Here is a 17458-nt window from a genome sequence, read left to right on the forward strand (position 1 = left end):
TTCTTTACAACACCACATCAGTTCATTAAAGTTCATTCATTTATGCACAGCTCTCTGAATGTTCCACTGCAGCATTTCCATCAGGTTTCTTCTTTTTCAGTCACTCTGCTATAGATTTGTTGCTGTGCTTATGCTGTTGCATGACTTAGCTTAGGCCATGCTTTAGCTGTCAGACAGACGGCTTCAAATTTGAGTCTAGAATATTTCAGTATACAGAGAAGTTTATGGTTGACTCAATGACTGCAAGGTGCCAAGCCCCATGGTTGAAAACAAAGTCCAAATCATCAGACCTCCACCACAGATATCTGTACTTTGGACTTTGGTGTCATCAGTCCAGAAGACATTATTTCACAAGTCTTGTGGTCTGTTCAGATGAAACTTGGCAGCAGAGCTTAAGATTTGCATTCCTTTTTCAAAAGAGGCTTTGTCCTGGAAGTTCGTCCGAAAAGCCTGTAGAGTCGGAGATTGTTGCATTGTAATACCCCCATCAGCCTTTTTACATCTAAGGGGTAAATGATTATGTAGCTTCAAGCGACAAAAGAAACTTGAGCAAACAAAATGTTCAACAGTTTTTCATTTATTCCATATTCATCTGTTGGCATTTGTCATAATTGTATTAGTATTTTGTTTCATTCATTAGTGGTTTAATACAACAGCGTGTACAGTGTCTCAATAACAACATCTGCTTTACAAAAAAACAAATTAGCAACAACATCTGCAGTGCGTGGACTCTGGATACCGATACAGTTTTTAGTAAATTAAAACGGGGACAGTGGCACTAACACAAAAATGTATTTATTATGTCTTAAAGTAAACAATATAAATTGACCATCATACTTTGATTAGCTAGGCTTGACCTCAGCTAATCTGAATGACTAAACTGCACCTCTCCACAGTGTTTGTACTTTCTGATGTATTTTTAATGAAATTATCTGACATATATTTTATGACCTGCTGTGTGCTGTAACATTTCCTGGAAGTTTGAGTGAAGCCTTTTATTACTCTGTTATTTAGCATTATTTATCTCTTTGTCTAATGCTGGCTAGCATTAGCTGTTAGTTTAGCACTCCACCTAGTAACTGGGGAAAAAAAAAAAGAGCTATGTGACTACAAAAAACCCAACATAGTAGCAACTAAATTTTTAATGCTTTCAAATGCTTAGTCCAAAATCAAGAGGTGGTACCACAGTGTCAATGTCCATCTTTTACATACAGTCTATTACAATTACATTAGGAATACTGAGAACTGTTTTGCAGATCTCTTATAGCTGTGAGAAAATCTTTTTTATAATAAAGGTAGTTTTTGTGAATGTAGTAGATGCCCAGCTGTCTTAAATAAAAGAAAATAGCCTTCAGTTGTTTAGAAAATGCAAAGCAGTCATAAACTGTGCAAGTCCAGGGTATTAACATAAAAGCTTCAAAACAGCATCATAAATAATATAGCAGAAAAGAAAGCAGAGCAAACGCAGCCTGGAAAATAAAAGGAAATTTTGCAGATTTTTAGTTAATTTTTTTTTTGTGAAGAATGAAGTGTTTCCAGAGTCCAATCACCACAGCTGAGGACGGCTGCTTTACTGGCAGGAAAAACAACAAAATACAGCAAAAGGCACATTCAATAACGACGGCCTCGTTCCCTTTCTAAAAAAACAAACAAACAACAACAACAAAAACACCCCCCCCCCCCCCCCAAAAAAAAGATACACAGCTAATAATGAATCAAAAAACCTAAAAAAAAAAAAAAAAAAAAAAAAGTATTAAAAAAAAAAGCACAGTGCTGCCATGCACAAGAGAAACAACATACTCATGAGCATGGGAAGGAAGACACTTTTTCCCTTCAGACACCCACCCACACCAGGTTAGCATTCCCTTTATAAATCCCTATGTATAATCCCTATATGATTAACGCACACACACCTGCTGCAGTTTCTTCCAATGTCATTATTGCACCCGAGTTCAACAAAGAAAAGTTATACAAAGAGTGAAAAGACCGTTAGTTTCAAAGACGATCTAGTGTGAAAGGAATTAAGTATTGTGCTTCAATTATTTAAGCTTGTGTGTAAAAGTAGCCGCACTGCACACACTCACACACAGAGCTTGGCATGTTCATGGAAGACACACATCTGTCTACAGCGGTTTATATACAAATCTTTCCAAACCACGTGGCAAGCAAACTACACGTTTTATAGCAAGTTGCAATGTTGAAGCATTACCCCCCCCCCACCCTTTGTTGAGACCTAGTTTTTGTAATACATTACAACAAAGAAAACACCCAAGCCATGTCCCTTCCATTCCAAATCAAGTTTCACTTAAAAGGTAGAGGGAATGGGTTGCCATGTTGGGAGACCCCACCACCATCACTCACTCACACACACACACGCACACACACACCTTTAAATCCCCCAACATGCACTGTGCTACCAAAGGAAATAAGGTTGCCAAATCAAGTTTCAAGTGTCTGCAGGTTGTATATACTAAGAGGGGAAATGGGTTACCAAGCTGCGCCAATATCCCCCCTTTTGTTAGAAGATAAAGGCAGTAACATTCTGTTCATTTTCACTAATATCTTGTTTTTGTTTTCAGTGCTTTTCCAGCTTTTTCACAACCTTAAAAAAACAGAAAGACATTCAGCCATGGGAGGCGACCCTCTGTGATGTACATTCAATGCGTTGTTATCACGCCACAGTGATGGAGAGTGATGCGGAAGACATCAAAGGCCGGGTGAGGATGGGTGGCTTAACCGGCCCGGCTCAGTCTGAGAAGGACTGAAGGGGAAAATGGGAATTGAGCACAAAAATACAACCTGCTTCAACGTTTCTTGTACACAATTCCCTCACAAAACTTTTAAGCCAAAATTAACTCTCATTCCCACTAAGCAGACCCACAAATGGATCGATAGCAACCATCCAGCTACTAGAAACGTATTTTTCAAGCTTCAAAGATGACGGAGAGCATTTGATCTGAGAGCAGTGGATAACAGCATGTGTAGAATTATTTGTAATGTTACATTTTTTTCCTTTTAGCTGCATGATAAAAAAGAAATGATCAATTTCATTATCACTTGTTCTCCTAAAGAGACCAAAGTCAGAATCCTTCCAGGCTGAAGAACATCAGTTAAAGGCAGAAGTTGGTGATGATGTAGATTTTTTCTTGAACATCGTGAGGTTTAAGGCAGAGCCAAAGAAAATACACTAGTTCTCTGTAACTGGGGTTACAGAGCCAGAAAACAAACTTGTAAATATACTTTGTGTTAAGATATCGGTACCATAACTTTTCTGAAACTGTAAAATCAAAGCTGTCAATTTACTGTTCAGTCTCTATTCCTAGCTTCATCTGCTGCCTTGAGCTGCGGAAAATGTCAGAAAGGAGGCAATCGTGCAGAAATGAGCTCCCTTCCAAAGGCTGTCTGCGCTCTCCCTTAGAGACAGATTGAGGAGCTCGGTCATTCAACTACACTCCTGTACAATGAAAGGAGCCAGTTGAGATGGTTGAGCTATCTGATAGGAGGGAGAGTTTGTCTCTCAGCTTGGGAACACGGAAGTGTCCGCCAAGAAGAGCTGGAGGAGCTGGCTGGGGAGAGGGAGGTCTGGGTGTCTCTGCTTAGACCGCAGCCCACATGACCGATTCTGGATAAGCTGCAGAAAATAGATGGATTGACGTTTTCTGGTTTCTGTTTCTACTGACCAAACAGTCTGAAGACAATTAAGCCTTAATTGTTGGACTGCAAACAATGCCTGGGGCAGAGAACATGAAGCCCAGATATCAAAGAGCTACAACAGAAGTCCCAAAAACATTAAGCTTGAAGCCAAAATCGTCAGGTAATAGCTGACGGGCTTCTAGATTTCCTCCTCATCAACGAATACCATGAAAGACCAAAACCAACAATCTATTAATCTATCGTTTGGTAACTAAAGACTACTGAGACGATCATTGGTGGAAATCAGTGGGAAATATTATTGAACTTTAAAAAACACAAGGCTCAGCAGGTTTCTGCCATTTATTGCAAATGGCTCTAATAGACGAGTAAACAGTGTTAGAAAGATGAGTTTGTTTTGATCTTTTTCTGTACTAAAGAAAAATATAACATGGCACCAGACTTCTGTTTATAAGTCGGTAGGACGTGTGGACACGGAATTACATTTTGAGAAGCCTGTATGGTTATCTAACCAGATCCAGATGGCTGGATTAAAACTGAACTTTCAGGATGTACTACATTGCTTTTAAAAGGATGTCATTCCAGCTAACATGCTACTCTGGACAGTTTCTTACATGGTTGTCTTCAGCCAAAATGTAACCACTAACACTACTGCAAGCTTATCATCCAGTGTGCTTTTTCCAGTTTTAGACTGCCTAATTTGTTGTTGCTTTTTGAAGTTTTTTTTTTTTTTTTAAACTTAAGGTGCATACACCAGCCTCGTGGGGTTGTTGGCCAATTGTGTGGCTTGCTTTAGGTGTGGTGCTGCGCGATGAGGTTGCGTAGCTGCTTGATGATGGTGTCGATGAGCTTCTGCCTGTCTCTATCAGTCTTCCTGAACTGGGCGAAGACGTTGTTCTTCCTGCTCGTCTCCTTCATCCTGGAGATGGGATTGTGGGTGGGTGGGTTGGGGGTTGGGGGGGAGAGATAAACAGAGAGGAAAGAAGAGCAAAGCAGAAATAAAAAAGATTTTAAAGAAATCAATCAGGGACAAAAGAGGATCAATATTCACTGGGCTGTTCATTTCATGTAATCAGGAAAACACAGGTTTACGAGCATGCTCAGAACAAGCACACATCCCTGCTAAGGTCGCCTATTTGAGAAGAAAAAACCTTCATTGTCACATGTGTATCTCAGCATGTATTTTTTTTTGTATTTTTTAGCTGAACACTGGAGCGTTACGGACCTCCAGGTCCAAGTTCGGGGGCCCAGCAGACCAGACTAACCCCAGTAGGGTGCTTCCTCATGGGCAAAGAGAGACCACCAGGCCTGGCTATCTGAAGAGAAAAGGCTGTCCCTAATTAAGGTGCTCTGCCGCACAATGAATGAGAACATGTTTGTGCGTGTGTATGACCATTTGTTTTTTGTTTCTTGCCTCAAGTCTTAAAAGTGTGTATTTACTTTCAGGTTTCTGTGTGAAAGCTTTTAGAGGCGGTGATCCACAAAGTCAGATTATAACTTTTTGAGTTCATGCAGGTTGTCTGTGTGGTTATCTTCCCTATTTTCATATCAGCTCGGGCTCTATGATCAGGCCCTACACTGATGGTACACAGATACAGGATGCGGGTGGTGTTGTAGCGATAACATCCTATGGTTAACAGCCATGGCGATAAACATCAGTATCATCACGACATGAGTTTATGTTCTCAGGATGTGTGAGAGTGAGTAATACGGAAGGTGAGATTACCTTCTTCCTTTTAAAAAAGGGTGTGTGCAAACAGCTTTAGTAAACCTGAGTACTGGTCTTGGTGTAAGTACATGCCTCAAACAAGCATCACACACACACACACACACACACACACACACACACACACACACACACACGATACTCACGGCTTAAACAACCTGTCAAGAACATGAAGGAGGACAGGAGACAGAAAAGAGCAGATGGAGGAAAAGGTGGATGAAGTTCAAAAGTTCAATGAGATTTGATGTAGGAATGCTGCTGGATTTCCACTGATCTGAAGTTGGCTTTCTCATTAAAGGAGCTCTGCATAACCCACAAACCCAAAACCCATCCATTAACATACATTGTATTTTCCCACTTCCTCATTTCCAATTTATATTGCATGTTTGTCATACTTGAATATTTCAGGTCATTAGATAAGATAACCACAGTAAATGCAAAATGCAATTTTAAATGATGATTTAGTTTATTAAAGGAAAACATTATCCAAACCTACATGGGTTGTGAGAAAGTCATTGTTCCCCTAAATCTAATAACTGACTAGAGTTGTTGCTGCCAGGGCCAGCACAATCAAGCATTTGTGTTAATTGTCAATGCGTCTCTTCTCTGTGGAGGAATTTTGGTCCACTCTTCATTGCAGAATTGTATGAACATCCTGTTTTAAGTCACAGCAAAGCATCTAAATCTCACTTAAGTCCAAACTTTGACCGGGCCTCTTCTTCATTTTGTTTGAGCCTTTCAGAGGTGGACTCGCTGATGTGTTTTGGATCCTTGTTCTATTGCATAACCCACGTGAGCCTGAGATTCAGGACACAAACTGATGGTTGGACATTCTCCTTCAGGATTTTCTGGTACAGAGCAGACATCGTGGTTCCATCAATTACAGCAAAATGTCCTGAAGCAGCCCCAGACCTTCACAGTACCACCACCATGTATGACTGCTGGTATGATGGTCTGTTTATGAAATACTGTGTTACACCACATGTAACCGGACTCAAACCTTACAAAAAGTTTGTCTCGTCAGTCCACAGAATATTTTCTCAAAAGTCTTGTTTTTTGGCAAATGTGAGACGACTCTTTATGTTCTTTGTGGTCAGCAGTGATTTTCTCTTTGGAACTTTCCTCCAGGCTCTTTCTGATTGTTGAATCATGCAGTTCTTTAGACGTTGCTCTGGGTTCTTTTGTGATCTCATGGATGAGTCGTCATTGTGTTCTTGGGAAGGTTCACCATCATTCCCTGAAATCCCAAAGCCTTGAAGTAGCTTTGTATCCCTTTCCAGACTAACAGACATCAATGACTTTGTTTTTCAGCTGTTTCTTTACATTTGACATTTAAGTGATTTCTCTATTCAACAGTTCTTGCAGTAATTCGGCGTGGGTATGTGAAACTAAACTCAGCTTTCCAAAACATGTGGGTACTCAAAGTTGACGTATTCAAACAGGGTCAGGTAGATCTGGATAGAATTTTTTCCTTAATATATGAAATCATCATTTAAAAACTGCATTTTGTATTTTTGTAATGGGTTATCTTTGCCTAATGTTGACATTTGTTTGATGATCTGAAAAATGTAAGTGTTACAAAAATGCAAACAAAAACATCTGCCTAAGAAATCAGGAAGGGGGCAAAATCAACAGTTTGCCCTTCCAGGTCATCTCCTTGTGCAACTTTCACTGCTGTCTGATCCCATTCCCAACACATGTACATCTGTAACCGGACAAACATCAACTTCTGTGTAAAATCAACGTGACTTTAATACTTATATATCAAGGACAAGGGCTGGTTGTGAGAACTAGGTTTCACTATGAAATACCACAAATGAATGTCAATGGAAGAGTCCAAAATGTCCAAGCCTAATGTTGGGGGTACAGGGTCAGAAATTATTTTTCTTTCTTTTTAGACACTTTTAGGTTTGCGAACTACAAAAAAATAAAAAATAAATATATAAAATAAACAAATGGATCAGACTGTTGTAGAACATGGAGTTGTCTGAGGCACAATCCAGATTTGGCTCCAAGAAACTTAATCCTCTCCACTAAAATAAAACTGTGCTGGGACACTGAAGGGGATCCAGCACACATCACAAGCGCTCAAGCTCAGAGTGGGACCTCCACTGATCTACAACTGCAAACATGCTGGATGTGATGCAGACCTTGATAAGGAAATCAGCCAAATTTGAGCCAGGCAGGGTTTAAATTTTTATGTGTGTGGGGGGGGGGGAGAACTAACCAAAATGTTGACGTTTTATCAATAGAATGAAGTTTATGAAAATTCATAAAACTTAAAGTGAGGGCTTCAACTTTTTTGTGAGATTAATTAACATGAAATTAACAGTAGTATAAAGCTGAGAAAACAAGGAAACCCTCACATTTAAGAAGCTGGAATCAGAAACTGTTTGGTCAGTTAATGGCAAAACAAGGATTTGAGTCATCCAAAAAATGAGGCAACAGAAAAATAGATTAACAGTAATTTGTGAATCCCAGAATGATGAATCACTACTCACTTCTCCAGCAGTGCCAGTGCAGTGTGTGGGTTGACTCTCAGGTATTTGCAGGTGGGTTTGCCGTAATCAGCCAGGTAGGTTGACCAATCCCACTGGGTGAACAAATCCAGTAACTAGAAAAAAAAAGTCAGAGGAAGAACGTGAGATTTAGGGAGTGTTTCTGTTTTACTCATAGGAAGATCTCAGATTTTGGAGATGATAAATTATCCATTGAGCAGTGATGAAAGAAACACCAGCAGATCACTGATTCACTCACTAACCCACCAACATGTTGTGTAACAGCTGGCGCCCACTTCAAAAACCAGGGAAATATGAACCTGTAGCAACTTTGAAGATAAATATGTGGTGTTTTATACAACCACGATGTACTCAGATGGATTCAGAGCCAAAAGTTTGTCTTGTGAACAGATGTGTGGCGCTTCCATAACCACATTTATCACAGCTTTTCTGGCCTTCTTTGCTCAGCTAGGCACCCCCACACCACCCCCTCACTCTCAGCAGTGATAATCACGTTCATCACGACCTTGCTGTCGCATCTATGCCACTAGGTTAGTATATCAGACATGAGTGATACAAGGTATGCTCAGAAATACAGGATTGGGAGTGTAAGTAATAGAGGTGCGGCTCGCTGTAAAAATCACACCAACTGTGCTCTCCTTGATAAAGGCTGGCAGGTGCGATCACGTCTCAATCGCAACTTTCAAAAACTTTACAAAGCTCAGAGGTGTCGATTTCATTTAAAGTAGTGGGTTGGACCAGTGAAATTCCCCTTGGTGTCAGTGTAAAGATTAAAGATTATTAAGACATTAGAAAAGCTGTAAAACTTATGAAAACAGTTTTGAGTAGAAAATTTCTGCCTCCTTCACATTTTATATCTCACATTTGGTGAAAAAAAATCTACATATGTGACACTAAAAAAGAGCACTGCGCACTAACTCCACATTAGCACATTAAAACCTCATCCCATGATTCCACCATGCTGGTGAAATCATGTTTGGAGCTCCTCTGTTCTGGTTCAACAAAACCTAGAACCCCACAGATGACGGTGAACCCGTTAGTCTTGCTGGGTAGTACACCCCTCTGAAGACTGCTCAAAAACCGTGATGAACTGAAGAGACCAAGAGAGAAATGGTCAAAAATTCCCGCTGCCGACCAGCTCCCTTTAGTTGCCACAGGAAACCTCATGATGTTGCTGTTTGCGTCCAGACTGCACTGTGAGTTATTACTCAGTGTGATTAATAAGAACATTAAAAGCACATTTGTTTGTGGGTTACTGCTTTAGTCAGATTATGCTTGCTTGCAAGTGCCACTTGTGATGAAGATCAGTCCGCATGTTATATGAGTAACCACTTGTGAAGTCCTGGTAACTCCAAAGGAAATAGTATTAAGTTCTGGCACTTGCAGCTTGTGCCAACGTAATGCGGATGTTTATGTTTTCAGCACTTAAAAAATGACCAAATCGTCTCAAGAAACCTTTAAGTTCCCCACATGGAGACATTTTTACATTTAGGTAAATAAAAGCAACAAAGCCAAGAAAGTAAATGGCAAACGGGTCAAGGGAAAGGAAAGAAAAGCAACAAGCTGGAGAGGTTGAGTCTTCTTTGGAATGGCCCACATTTCAAACAGTTGCATAACCTGCTGCTGCCCTGCTGAACTCTACCTAACACACACACGCACACACACACGCACGCACACACACACACACGCACACACACAGAGAGAGAGAGAGAGAGAGAGAGAGAGAGAGAGAAACAGGCCCAGGCAGGCAGACCCGTAAGCCTGCAGACATTCACACACGCCGTCTCTCTATCTCTGTCTGTAAAACACACACACATATGAGCAGGAGCCCCAGTGAACTCTGGGTAACACCAAACACAGATCCAGAGAGAGAAACCATATGTGAGCAAGGGATGAGAGAAGAAGAGGAGGAGGTGGAGGAATGGAGTACAGAGAGATGGAGAGCAAAACCACATGTGAGGAAAGGGGGAGAGAAAATGAGGGAGAGTAAAGATGGAAGGAGACACAGATGGAGAGGAATGGATAACAGCGCTTACAGAAAGAGGGAGAGGGTAAAGGAAGGGCAGATGAAGATGGATAGATAAGACTAAGAGAAGGGGATAGACCGGAGTTAGCTGATGAAGGTGCCCCGGCAGGCGACCGGGGAAAACAGAACGGATGACAGAGGACACGAGAGAAATTAAGTGAAGTGAAAAATCTGTGAAAGTCACTGGCTTGTACTGCTGCTTTCTCAGCGTTCACATCTGTAACTATGGTCCTGACGTTTACGAAAACTGTGCTTCACCTCACAGAAACTCCTGCATGGAATCGTTAATCATCCAGTTAGTCCCTATTGTACATAGGATTATTTTTACAAGTTCCCTGGAGGGTCCTTTATCTTTTCTTAATTCTTCTTTATACTCAAGTCAGAGAGACACTATTTATTCAATCCAACACGCATTTTTGTGTTTGTATAATCAGAACGTCGAGCTGTCATGGATGTGCTTTCAGCCTTCCACTGAGTTTAACTCCATTAGATTTCACACACTTAGAAACTTGGTTTTGTACCACTGAACTGTGCGGTGACTTCGTATAGCGCTGCTGTTTGTTATTTTTGACATGAACCTCTGCTGGAGACTTAGAACCCTTCCCCCCATGCAATCCCCGATGGCAGCAGCCTCCTGCAGCAGCCTCCTGCAGCAGCCTCCTGCAGCAGGACAGTGGATTTAGGAAAGATATCAAAGAACCCGAGGCTGTCAAACTCTCTGGATCTCTCCAGACTCTGTCCTACAAAAAGCCCTGGAGCAGACCCAAGATGCTGCAAAGTTTATGTCTCTGGGCTGGTTTGGGAACACCTTGGTGTCCACCCAGACAAAGAGGAGGTGGTCAGGAAGAGGTAGGACTTAGATTCTTGCCCACGCAATCCAAACACACCTAAGTATTGATGGCTGCTGCGGTGCAGCAACGGCACCGTGTCAGACTAGCTAGCAGCTTGTGTTGCTATTATAAACAGTGCTAACAGCAGTACTGTAGAACCACACTGCGCTGCTGACATCTATTTACGTCACCACTCGTTCTTTAACATCGCTGACTGAGAAAGAAAGGGGCGTGGCCCTGGTAAGGGACTGGTGGTGTTGTAACACCTTTGAACCGACAGGTAACTGCTGTTGTACATTAATAAAATAACTCATGTAACGGCAGAGCATTCGTGGTCAGCAACTTCTAAACATTACAACACTGACTAGTCTTGGACATGTCTGTACAGTATTTAACACCAGAGCTGTCGATGAACTTGCTGACTCAAAAATGTGAGTGGATGATGTAACAAGTTGCTACATCTCTGCGATGTGATAAAACGGCCCAAATGAAACAAGAATTTACTGGGTGTTCAGTTACTTCTTTATCTGGGAACTGAACTCATACAATCAAACCAATAAAGACAAGACCAGCTGAACAGTGCCTGCTTCAGTCAGTAGTAAAATAGATGGCCTTACAGACCACCATAAGCCACGACTCCACATGCATTCATACAGGGCTTTACCTTTGACACACAGACTTAAGACTATCTTGGCCAAGGACACTTCAACATACGGACTGGATTGAATCAGTGCTTTTCCAATTACTGGACGAGCCTCTCTGCCTCCTGAGCCACAGCCGCTCGTGCTTTAGACACATGGAAGTTTCCTTTCATAAAGACCCAGAATTTGAAGACTGCTGTGGGATTACTGAGTTATTACAGTGTATTTACTTTCCAATTAAGAATTGCTTTTGTCTTATTTTGAATTCACGCCACCTTTATTTCCAGAGCAGGTTCAGTTCAGTTTTTATTATTTAAAAACACTTTTTTTCTTTCGGTTTCATTATTACTTTGTTTTCCTAATTATTTTTAAATGGAGCATATGTTTTTAGAAGTACAGACCAGAAAAGCTGACAGCACTTTATGAAGCTCACAATCGTGTAAACACCTTGAGAGTGAATCAAGAAATACACCAAATCATCATGAGGTGGGCTGTGATGACAAATTTGACCAACCTGACAAACTAAAGCGAAACACATTTGCTATATTATTATTATTAAATTATAGTGATTTTTGTGAGCACAAATTGAAGTTTTGCTTTAACTTTAACATGCCCGGGTGTGCCACCGAGCTATTAAACAGCTATAAACTAACTGGATCAGGAGGAGTTGCCTAACTAACCACCAAAACTGATTGTTTTAATATAAATATTTATTCTCTTCTACAGCCTGTCAGGTATATGATTGATCTGTTTTATTGATTAGCCTTTCTTTAAGTGTTCCCCTTTATTTTGTGCCATAGAATGTGAGACTTTATCAAAATATGAAGCACTTTGTCACTGTGCTTTTAAAATGCCATAAAAAAGTTATTATTATTATTATTATTATTATTATTTTACGTCATATGTGTAGTAAGTGAAAGTAGTCCTTGAAGCTGCATCTTTATCTGTATTTTTGTTTAAAGGTCATGGCTTCTACCTGACTTCACCTCTTCAGAGTTATTCCTGAAAACAGGAAACATCCTAAATATTTTCTCAAATGGTTCAACCTGGCTTCGCAAGACAAGCGATTCTGTTGGACTCCCCCCTTCCTTTCCTCCCTCCTTTGACCCCCTCCCAACTTCTCCTATCGCTGCTTTCTGCTCCTTTCCTTCCACCCTCTGGCCTTTTCACTTCTGCGCTCAGCTCTCTCTACTTTGTCCCCGAGTTCACCCTTGCACGGCCGAGGTTTGACCTGCTAATCCTCCCATATAAACAAACACACACACACACACACACACACACACACACACACGTGAGGGCAGTTAAAGCACAAATATTATTTGATGATTAGGTGCCGATACAAGTGTGTGCACAGTGTTCACATAAACTGTCTCAGTATTATATAATATTGTTTGTCAGGCTGTTTCCATCTACTTGTGTGCAGGAAGTTATTTGTGCACACGCACCTTGCTTTGTGTATGTATGTCTGCACTGCTTGTATGTCTGTATTTGTGGGGACCGCATGCACACTATTCTTCACTTTAACACAGATGTTTAAAAGGCTTTTTTGGGTTCAAAGTTATTGTTGAAGGTGTTGGAGGATGAGCTTTGTGCTCAAAGACACAGCACATCTGTACTTGTTTCTGAGGAACATACAAGGTAAAAGGCATGTGGGATAAACACATACTTTAGCTGCCTGTTTACAGGAAGTAACGCCCCCCCCCCCACACACACACACAGCAAAGAAGACACACGCCACCATGCATCCATAGATGGATAAGCTGCTGGCTGAGATCCGTGAGATTTTCATTTTATCTGACAGCAAATCACTGTCTTCACTCTGCAATCACGCTCTGCGCATCAGTCTTCCTTTATCTCTTGCTTTCTTCTCCCACCCACTTTCTTTTTTGTATCAGAGATAAAAGGAAAATAAACCTGCACAAAATTTCCTGTTAGGCATGAGGATTGCAGAGGACAAGAGAAAGAAAAAAGCAGTGAGGAGGACAAAGACTAGGAAGGAGAGAAGAACAGGACCACAGACCATACACAAGATCCCACATTGGTTAGCAAAGTCCCTTCAACCTTTCAAACTTTGAGTTCAGGGTTTTTACTGCAGGCACGTTGGTGTGTTTGAAACCTGACATGATGAGGGATCGACCTAAAAGCAATGACACTGTGGGCTAGTTGGCAAATGTATACTGTAAGGTAAAGACCCTCCCCAAGCCTCAGGTTTCTTCCTGTTAAAGGGGAGTTTTTCCTTCCTACTATCACCAAGTGCTTGCTCATAGGGACTCATCTTACTGTTGGGGTTTTCTCTCTATTATTTTAGTGTCTTTTTCTTAAAATATAAAGCACCTTGAGGCAACTATAGTTGTTGTTATCTGGTGCTATAAAAGTAAAACTGTCTTCAGTCTGCTAGTTTTCCACTCATATTCTTTTAAATGCAACAGAAAAAATTAGTATGGGGAGCGTCACAGACAGGATGGAATAAAAATCTGCTGCAAAAACAAACCTTTAGCTTCATCGTAACATTAACAGCTGTGACTTTTTTTAGGCAAAACATCTCATGTGAGGAAGGGCAGCATTTGGGTGCACACGTAAAATTACGGCTATTTGTCTTCAACTTTGGTACCTCAGGTGCTGATCTGAGTAAAATTAAGAGTAGTAATGTGGGATAAAAGGGATAAAAATTAAGAAAAGGGAGAAATCAGGGCAGCAGGGAAAGTTTTTGAGTGAACCTCAGTTTGGATGACAAACTTTATTTATACGTCACTTTTCTTTGCAAATTTGCACCAAGGAAAAAAAAAAACAGTCTAACCCAAACATCGATTAGGGGGGTGACACAGGAGTGAGGAGTGGAGGGCACGAACAGTAGGAGAAGTTCAACAAGAAGGGAGGACAGCCGGAGGAGGAGGCAGATAAGACTGATGAAAATGGAAAAGAGACGGAGAAAGAAAGAAAAAAGTGTGTATGGGGGTGGGGGAGTGTGGGCTGTCAAAAAAACAAAAAAAACGAAACCCAGCCACACGCGAGCCAGCAGGTCCTTCACACACACACACACACACACACACACCTGACCCTTGATTCACCCTAAACACACACACAGAAAACGGCAGGTCTCTCGCTTCACCTCTAGCTGAACTTCTCTCTCCGTCTCGCTCTCCCTCTCTCACCTCGCTGTGACCTCCCCCACGCTATCGCTGCTGTCTCCTCACACACACACAGATTATTGCTTCCTCTTATTCTTCTGGGGGGTGGGCAGAATAACAGTGATGTGTTGCCCTCACATTTCTTGTTTGTTTTCTCTCATTTCTTCTCCGCTAATGGGCTTCTTTTACTTCTCGTAATCCCTCACCCACAAACCCCCTTCCCTCCCTCTGTCTCCACCCCTCCCCCTTTCTCTCTCTCTCTCATCTGTTTCTACAAACTCCATGCCCTCCATCCTTTCTTTCCCTCGTTATCCCTCCTTTTTCGTGTCCTCACCAGCTTTTGTCACTTCCATCTCTTTCATCCTCCTCATTTAACCCAACTTCCATTCTTCACCCACCTTTTTACTCTCCCCATCACTCTCCCTGTGTTCTCCTCCCCTTCTTTCAGCCCTCTCTACCTCCTCAAACTTTTCACTTGCTACTTCAACTTCCTCACATCCATCCCCATCTTTTCCCTTCTCCCTTTCTCCCAAGTTAACTTGACCCATACACTCCCCCGTTTACATCTTTCCTCGATTCCCCTCACCATCCGCAGATTTGTCTACGCTCCCCTCTTCCCCCTCCTCCTCTTCTTCAGTGTTTAGCAGACTTGTTAATGGTTATTCCGGCTGCGGGCAGGATTTATTTGTTTGGGACCGTTGGGGAATTGCCGTGTTCCCGTTGCTAATGGCCAAACGTCAGGGTCACCCAGAATTCATCATGTTTACACACACACACACACACACACACACACACACACACACACACACAGGTTGTGATTATGTAATGTTTCGGCTATGAAGAAAACAAATTTGTGACCCAGCGGTGTGAACTTAGTATCATTCATCTTTACACAGGAGAGGAAAATGAATAAAAATGCACCATCTTGGATAATAAGTAACGCTTTCTAACTTTTCATCCCTTGCTCTTTAAGCTCCAGTGCTCTTACTCCCTCTCCCTGTACACTCGTCTCACAGCTCTATTAGCTCTCTGTGCCCCTCAAAATTTGACAGGCGAGAGGTCAAAGGTTGCTAAAAGCAGGGAAAGTGCACCAGGCTTTTATCAAGAAAAGCAGCCCTTTTGGCACCGTCCATCTCCACAATCCAAATCTACCGCCCTCATCCATCATGCGTCAATCACCCAATGTGAAATCACTCTTGTCTTTATTCCCAGTGAAGTGCTGTTAAAAGCAAGAGCGGCACTGTTGAGATCCCTGTTACAGGAATAAAGTGGAATTAGCATCCAGGCTGCACGTACAGTGCTGGAAAAAAGTATTTACTCTCTTCCAGATTTCATATCTCTTTGCATATTTGTCACACGTGTTTCAGATCAAACACATTTTAATAATCTACAAAGATAACCCAAGTAAATACAAAATGCAGTTTTTAAATGATGTTTACATTCATAAAGGAGAAACAGTTATCCAAACCTACTTGCTCTCTAAACCTAATGACTGGTTGTGCCACCCTTGGCAGCAAGAACAGCAATCAAGCATTTGTGATAACTGTTTTTTCCTTCGACTCATCACAGTGAGGAATTTTGGTCCACTTTTCATTCAATTCAGAGAGAGGGTTTTTGAGCATGACTGTGATGTCAAACTTTAGTCTTGGACTAGGCCTCTCCTTCATTTTAATTGTTTGAGCCTTTCAGAGGTGGACTTGCTGGTGTGTTCCTCCTGCATAACCCAAGGTTAAACTATTAGTTTGTGTCTTTGAGCTTCAGGACACAAACTAATAGTTGAACCTTTTTCTTGAGGATTTTCTGGTGCAGAGCAGAATTCATGGTTTTATCAAATACAGCACGTCATCCTGATTCAACAAAGCAGCCCCAGACCATCACAGTACCACCACCATGTTTGACTGTTGGTATGATGTTCAATCTGTGAAATGCTGCGTTGGTTTTACATTAGAATTAAACTAGATTAGACTCAAATTTTCTTTTGTCCACAGAATATTTGTCAAATTCTTTTGGATCATCAAGATGTTTTTTGGCAAATGTGAGATGACCTCTGTGTTCTTTTTAATTAGCAGAGGCTTTCTCCCACGGACGCCATTTTTGCCCAGACTCTTTCTTATTGTTGAATTGTGATGCCGACCTTATATTGGTAGGTCAGTCACTTCTGGGAAGGTTCACCACTGTTCCATGTTTTCTCCATTTGTGGATAATTTCTCTCACTGTGGTCCATTGGAGTACCAAAGCCTTAAAAATGGCTTTTGGTTTTTCTAGGTCATGGCATGATGTGTTGCGATCTTTTAGCGTGCTTCACTTTATCAGACAGGCTCTACTTAAGTAATTTCTTGATTGAACAGGCAATAAGTAGGCTTGAGTGTGGCTAGTGAAATTAAACTAAGCTTTCCAAAACAATTTGATTATTAACAAACCAATTACGTTTTCACAGCACTATATAATCTCTCTCTCTTATCTGCTTGTGGGAGAAAGTGAAAGATTTTTGTTATCTAACATTTTACTTTCAGCAGATTAAAAGGTCAAAGGTTAGCAAAGCAGAGAAAATGCTTCAAATTGTTCCAAGGCTAAATTGTTTCCTTTGACACCTGTCCATCACCAGCTTCATCGCTAAGTCCTCTTTTCACTTAAAAGTTCAAAGGTCACCATCAGCACACAAAGACCACCCCCACACCTGTCAGTTAGGTCTGTGCGTCCGAAGTATGTTTAAGGTCAGACAGAAGAGAAAAAAGGAGGCGAGGACATGCTGGCTATTTGAGGCGGAAAATAATGAGGGAGCATCTCGACACCTGCCCATCACGGTGGTCGTCCTGTCCGAGAACGCAGTTTTTAACTTCAGCATGAAAAACAACAGCAGCTGTCTGTCATCCTTCAGCTCCTTGCTTTCTTCCTGACACAATCCATATTTTTTGCTTCCACTCTGCACCAGATTTT

The 17458-nt window shown here is 41.4% G+C and overlaps 1 protein-coding gene across 2 annotated transcripts in view; it reads right to left on the reverse strand.

The window, feature by feature from the left end:
- Positions 1-559: 559 nt before the first annotated feature.
- The window catches only part of exoc6b (exocyst complex component 6B), a 131297-nt gene continuing 114398 nt past the window's right edge, over positions 560-17458 (reverse strand). For both annotated transcript variants that reach the window (XM_085153507.1, XM_085153508.1), the window contains 2 exons: positions 7879-7991; positions 560-4570 (listed from right to left, as the gene is read on the reverse strand). In XM_085153507.1, coding sequence (XP_085009633.1) covers positions 4444-4570; positions 7879-7991 — 240 coding nt within the window. In that variant the 3' untranslated portion in view covers positions 560-4443. The remainder of the gene's footprint in view (positions 4571-7878; positions 7992-17458) is intronic.

This window comes from Neolamprologus multifasciatus, chromosome 3 (assembly GCF_963576455.1).
Source record: "Neolamprologus multifasciatus chromosome 3, fNeoMul1.2, whole genome shotgun sequence".
Lineage (NCBI taxonomy): Eukaryota > Metazoa > Chordata > Actinopteri > Cichliformes > Cichlidae > Neolamprologus > Neolamprologus multifasciatus.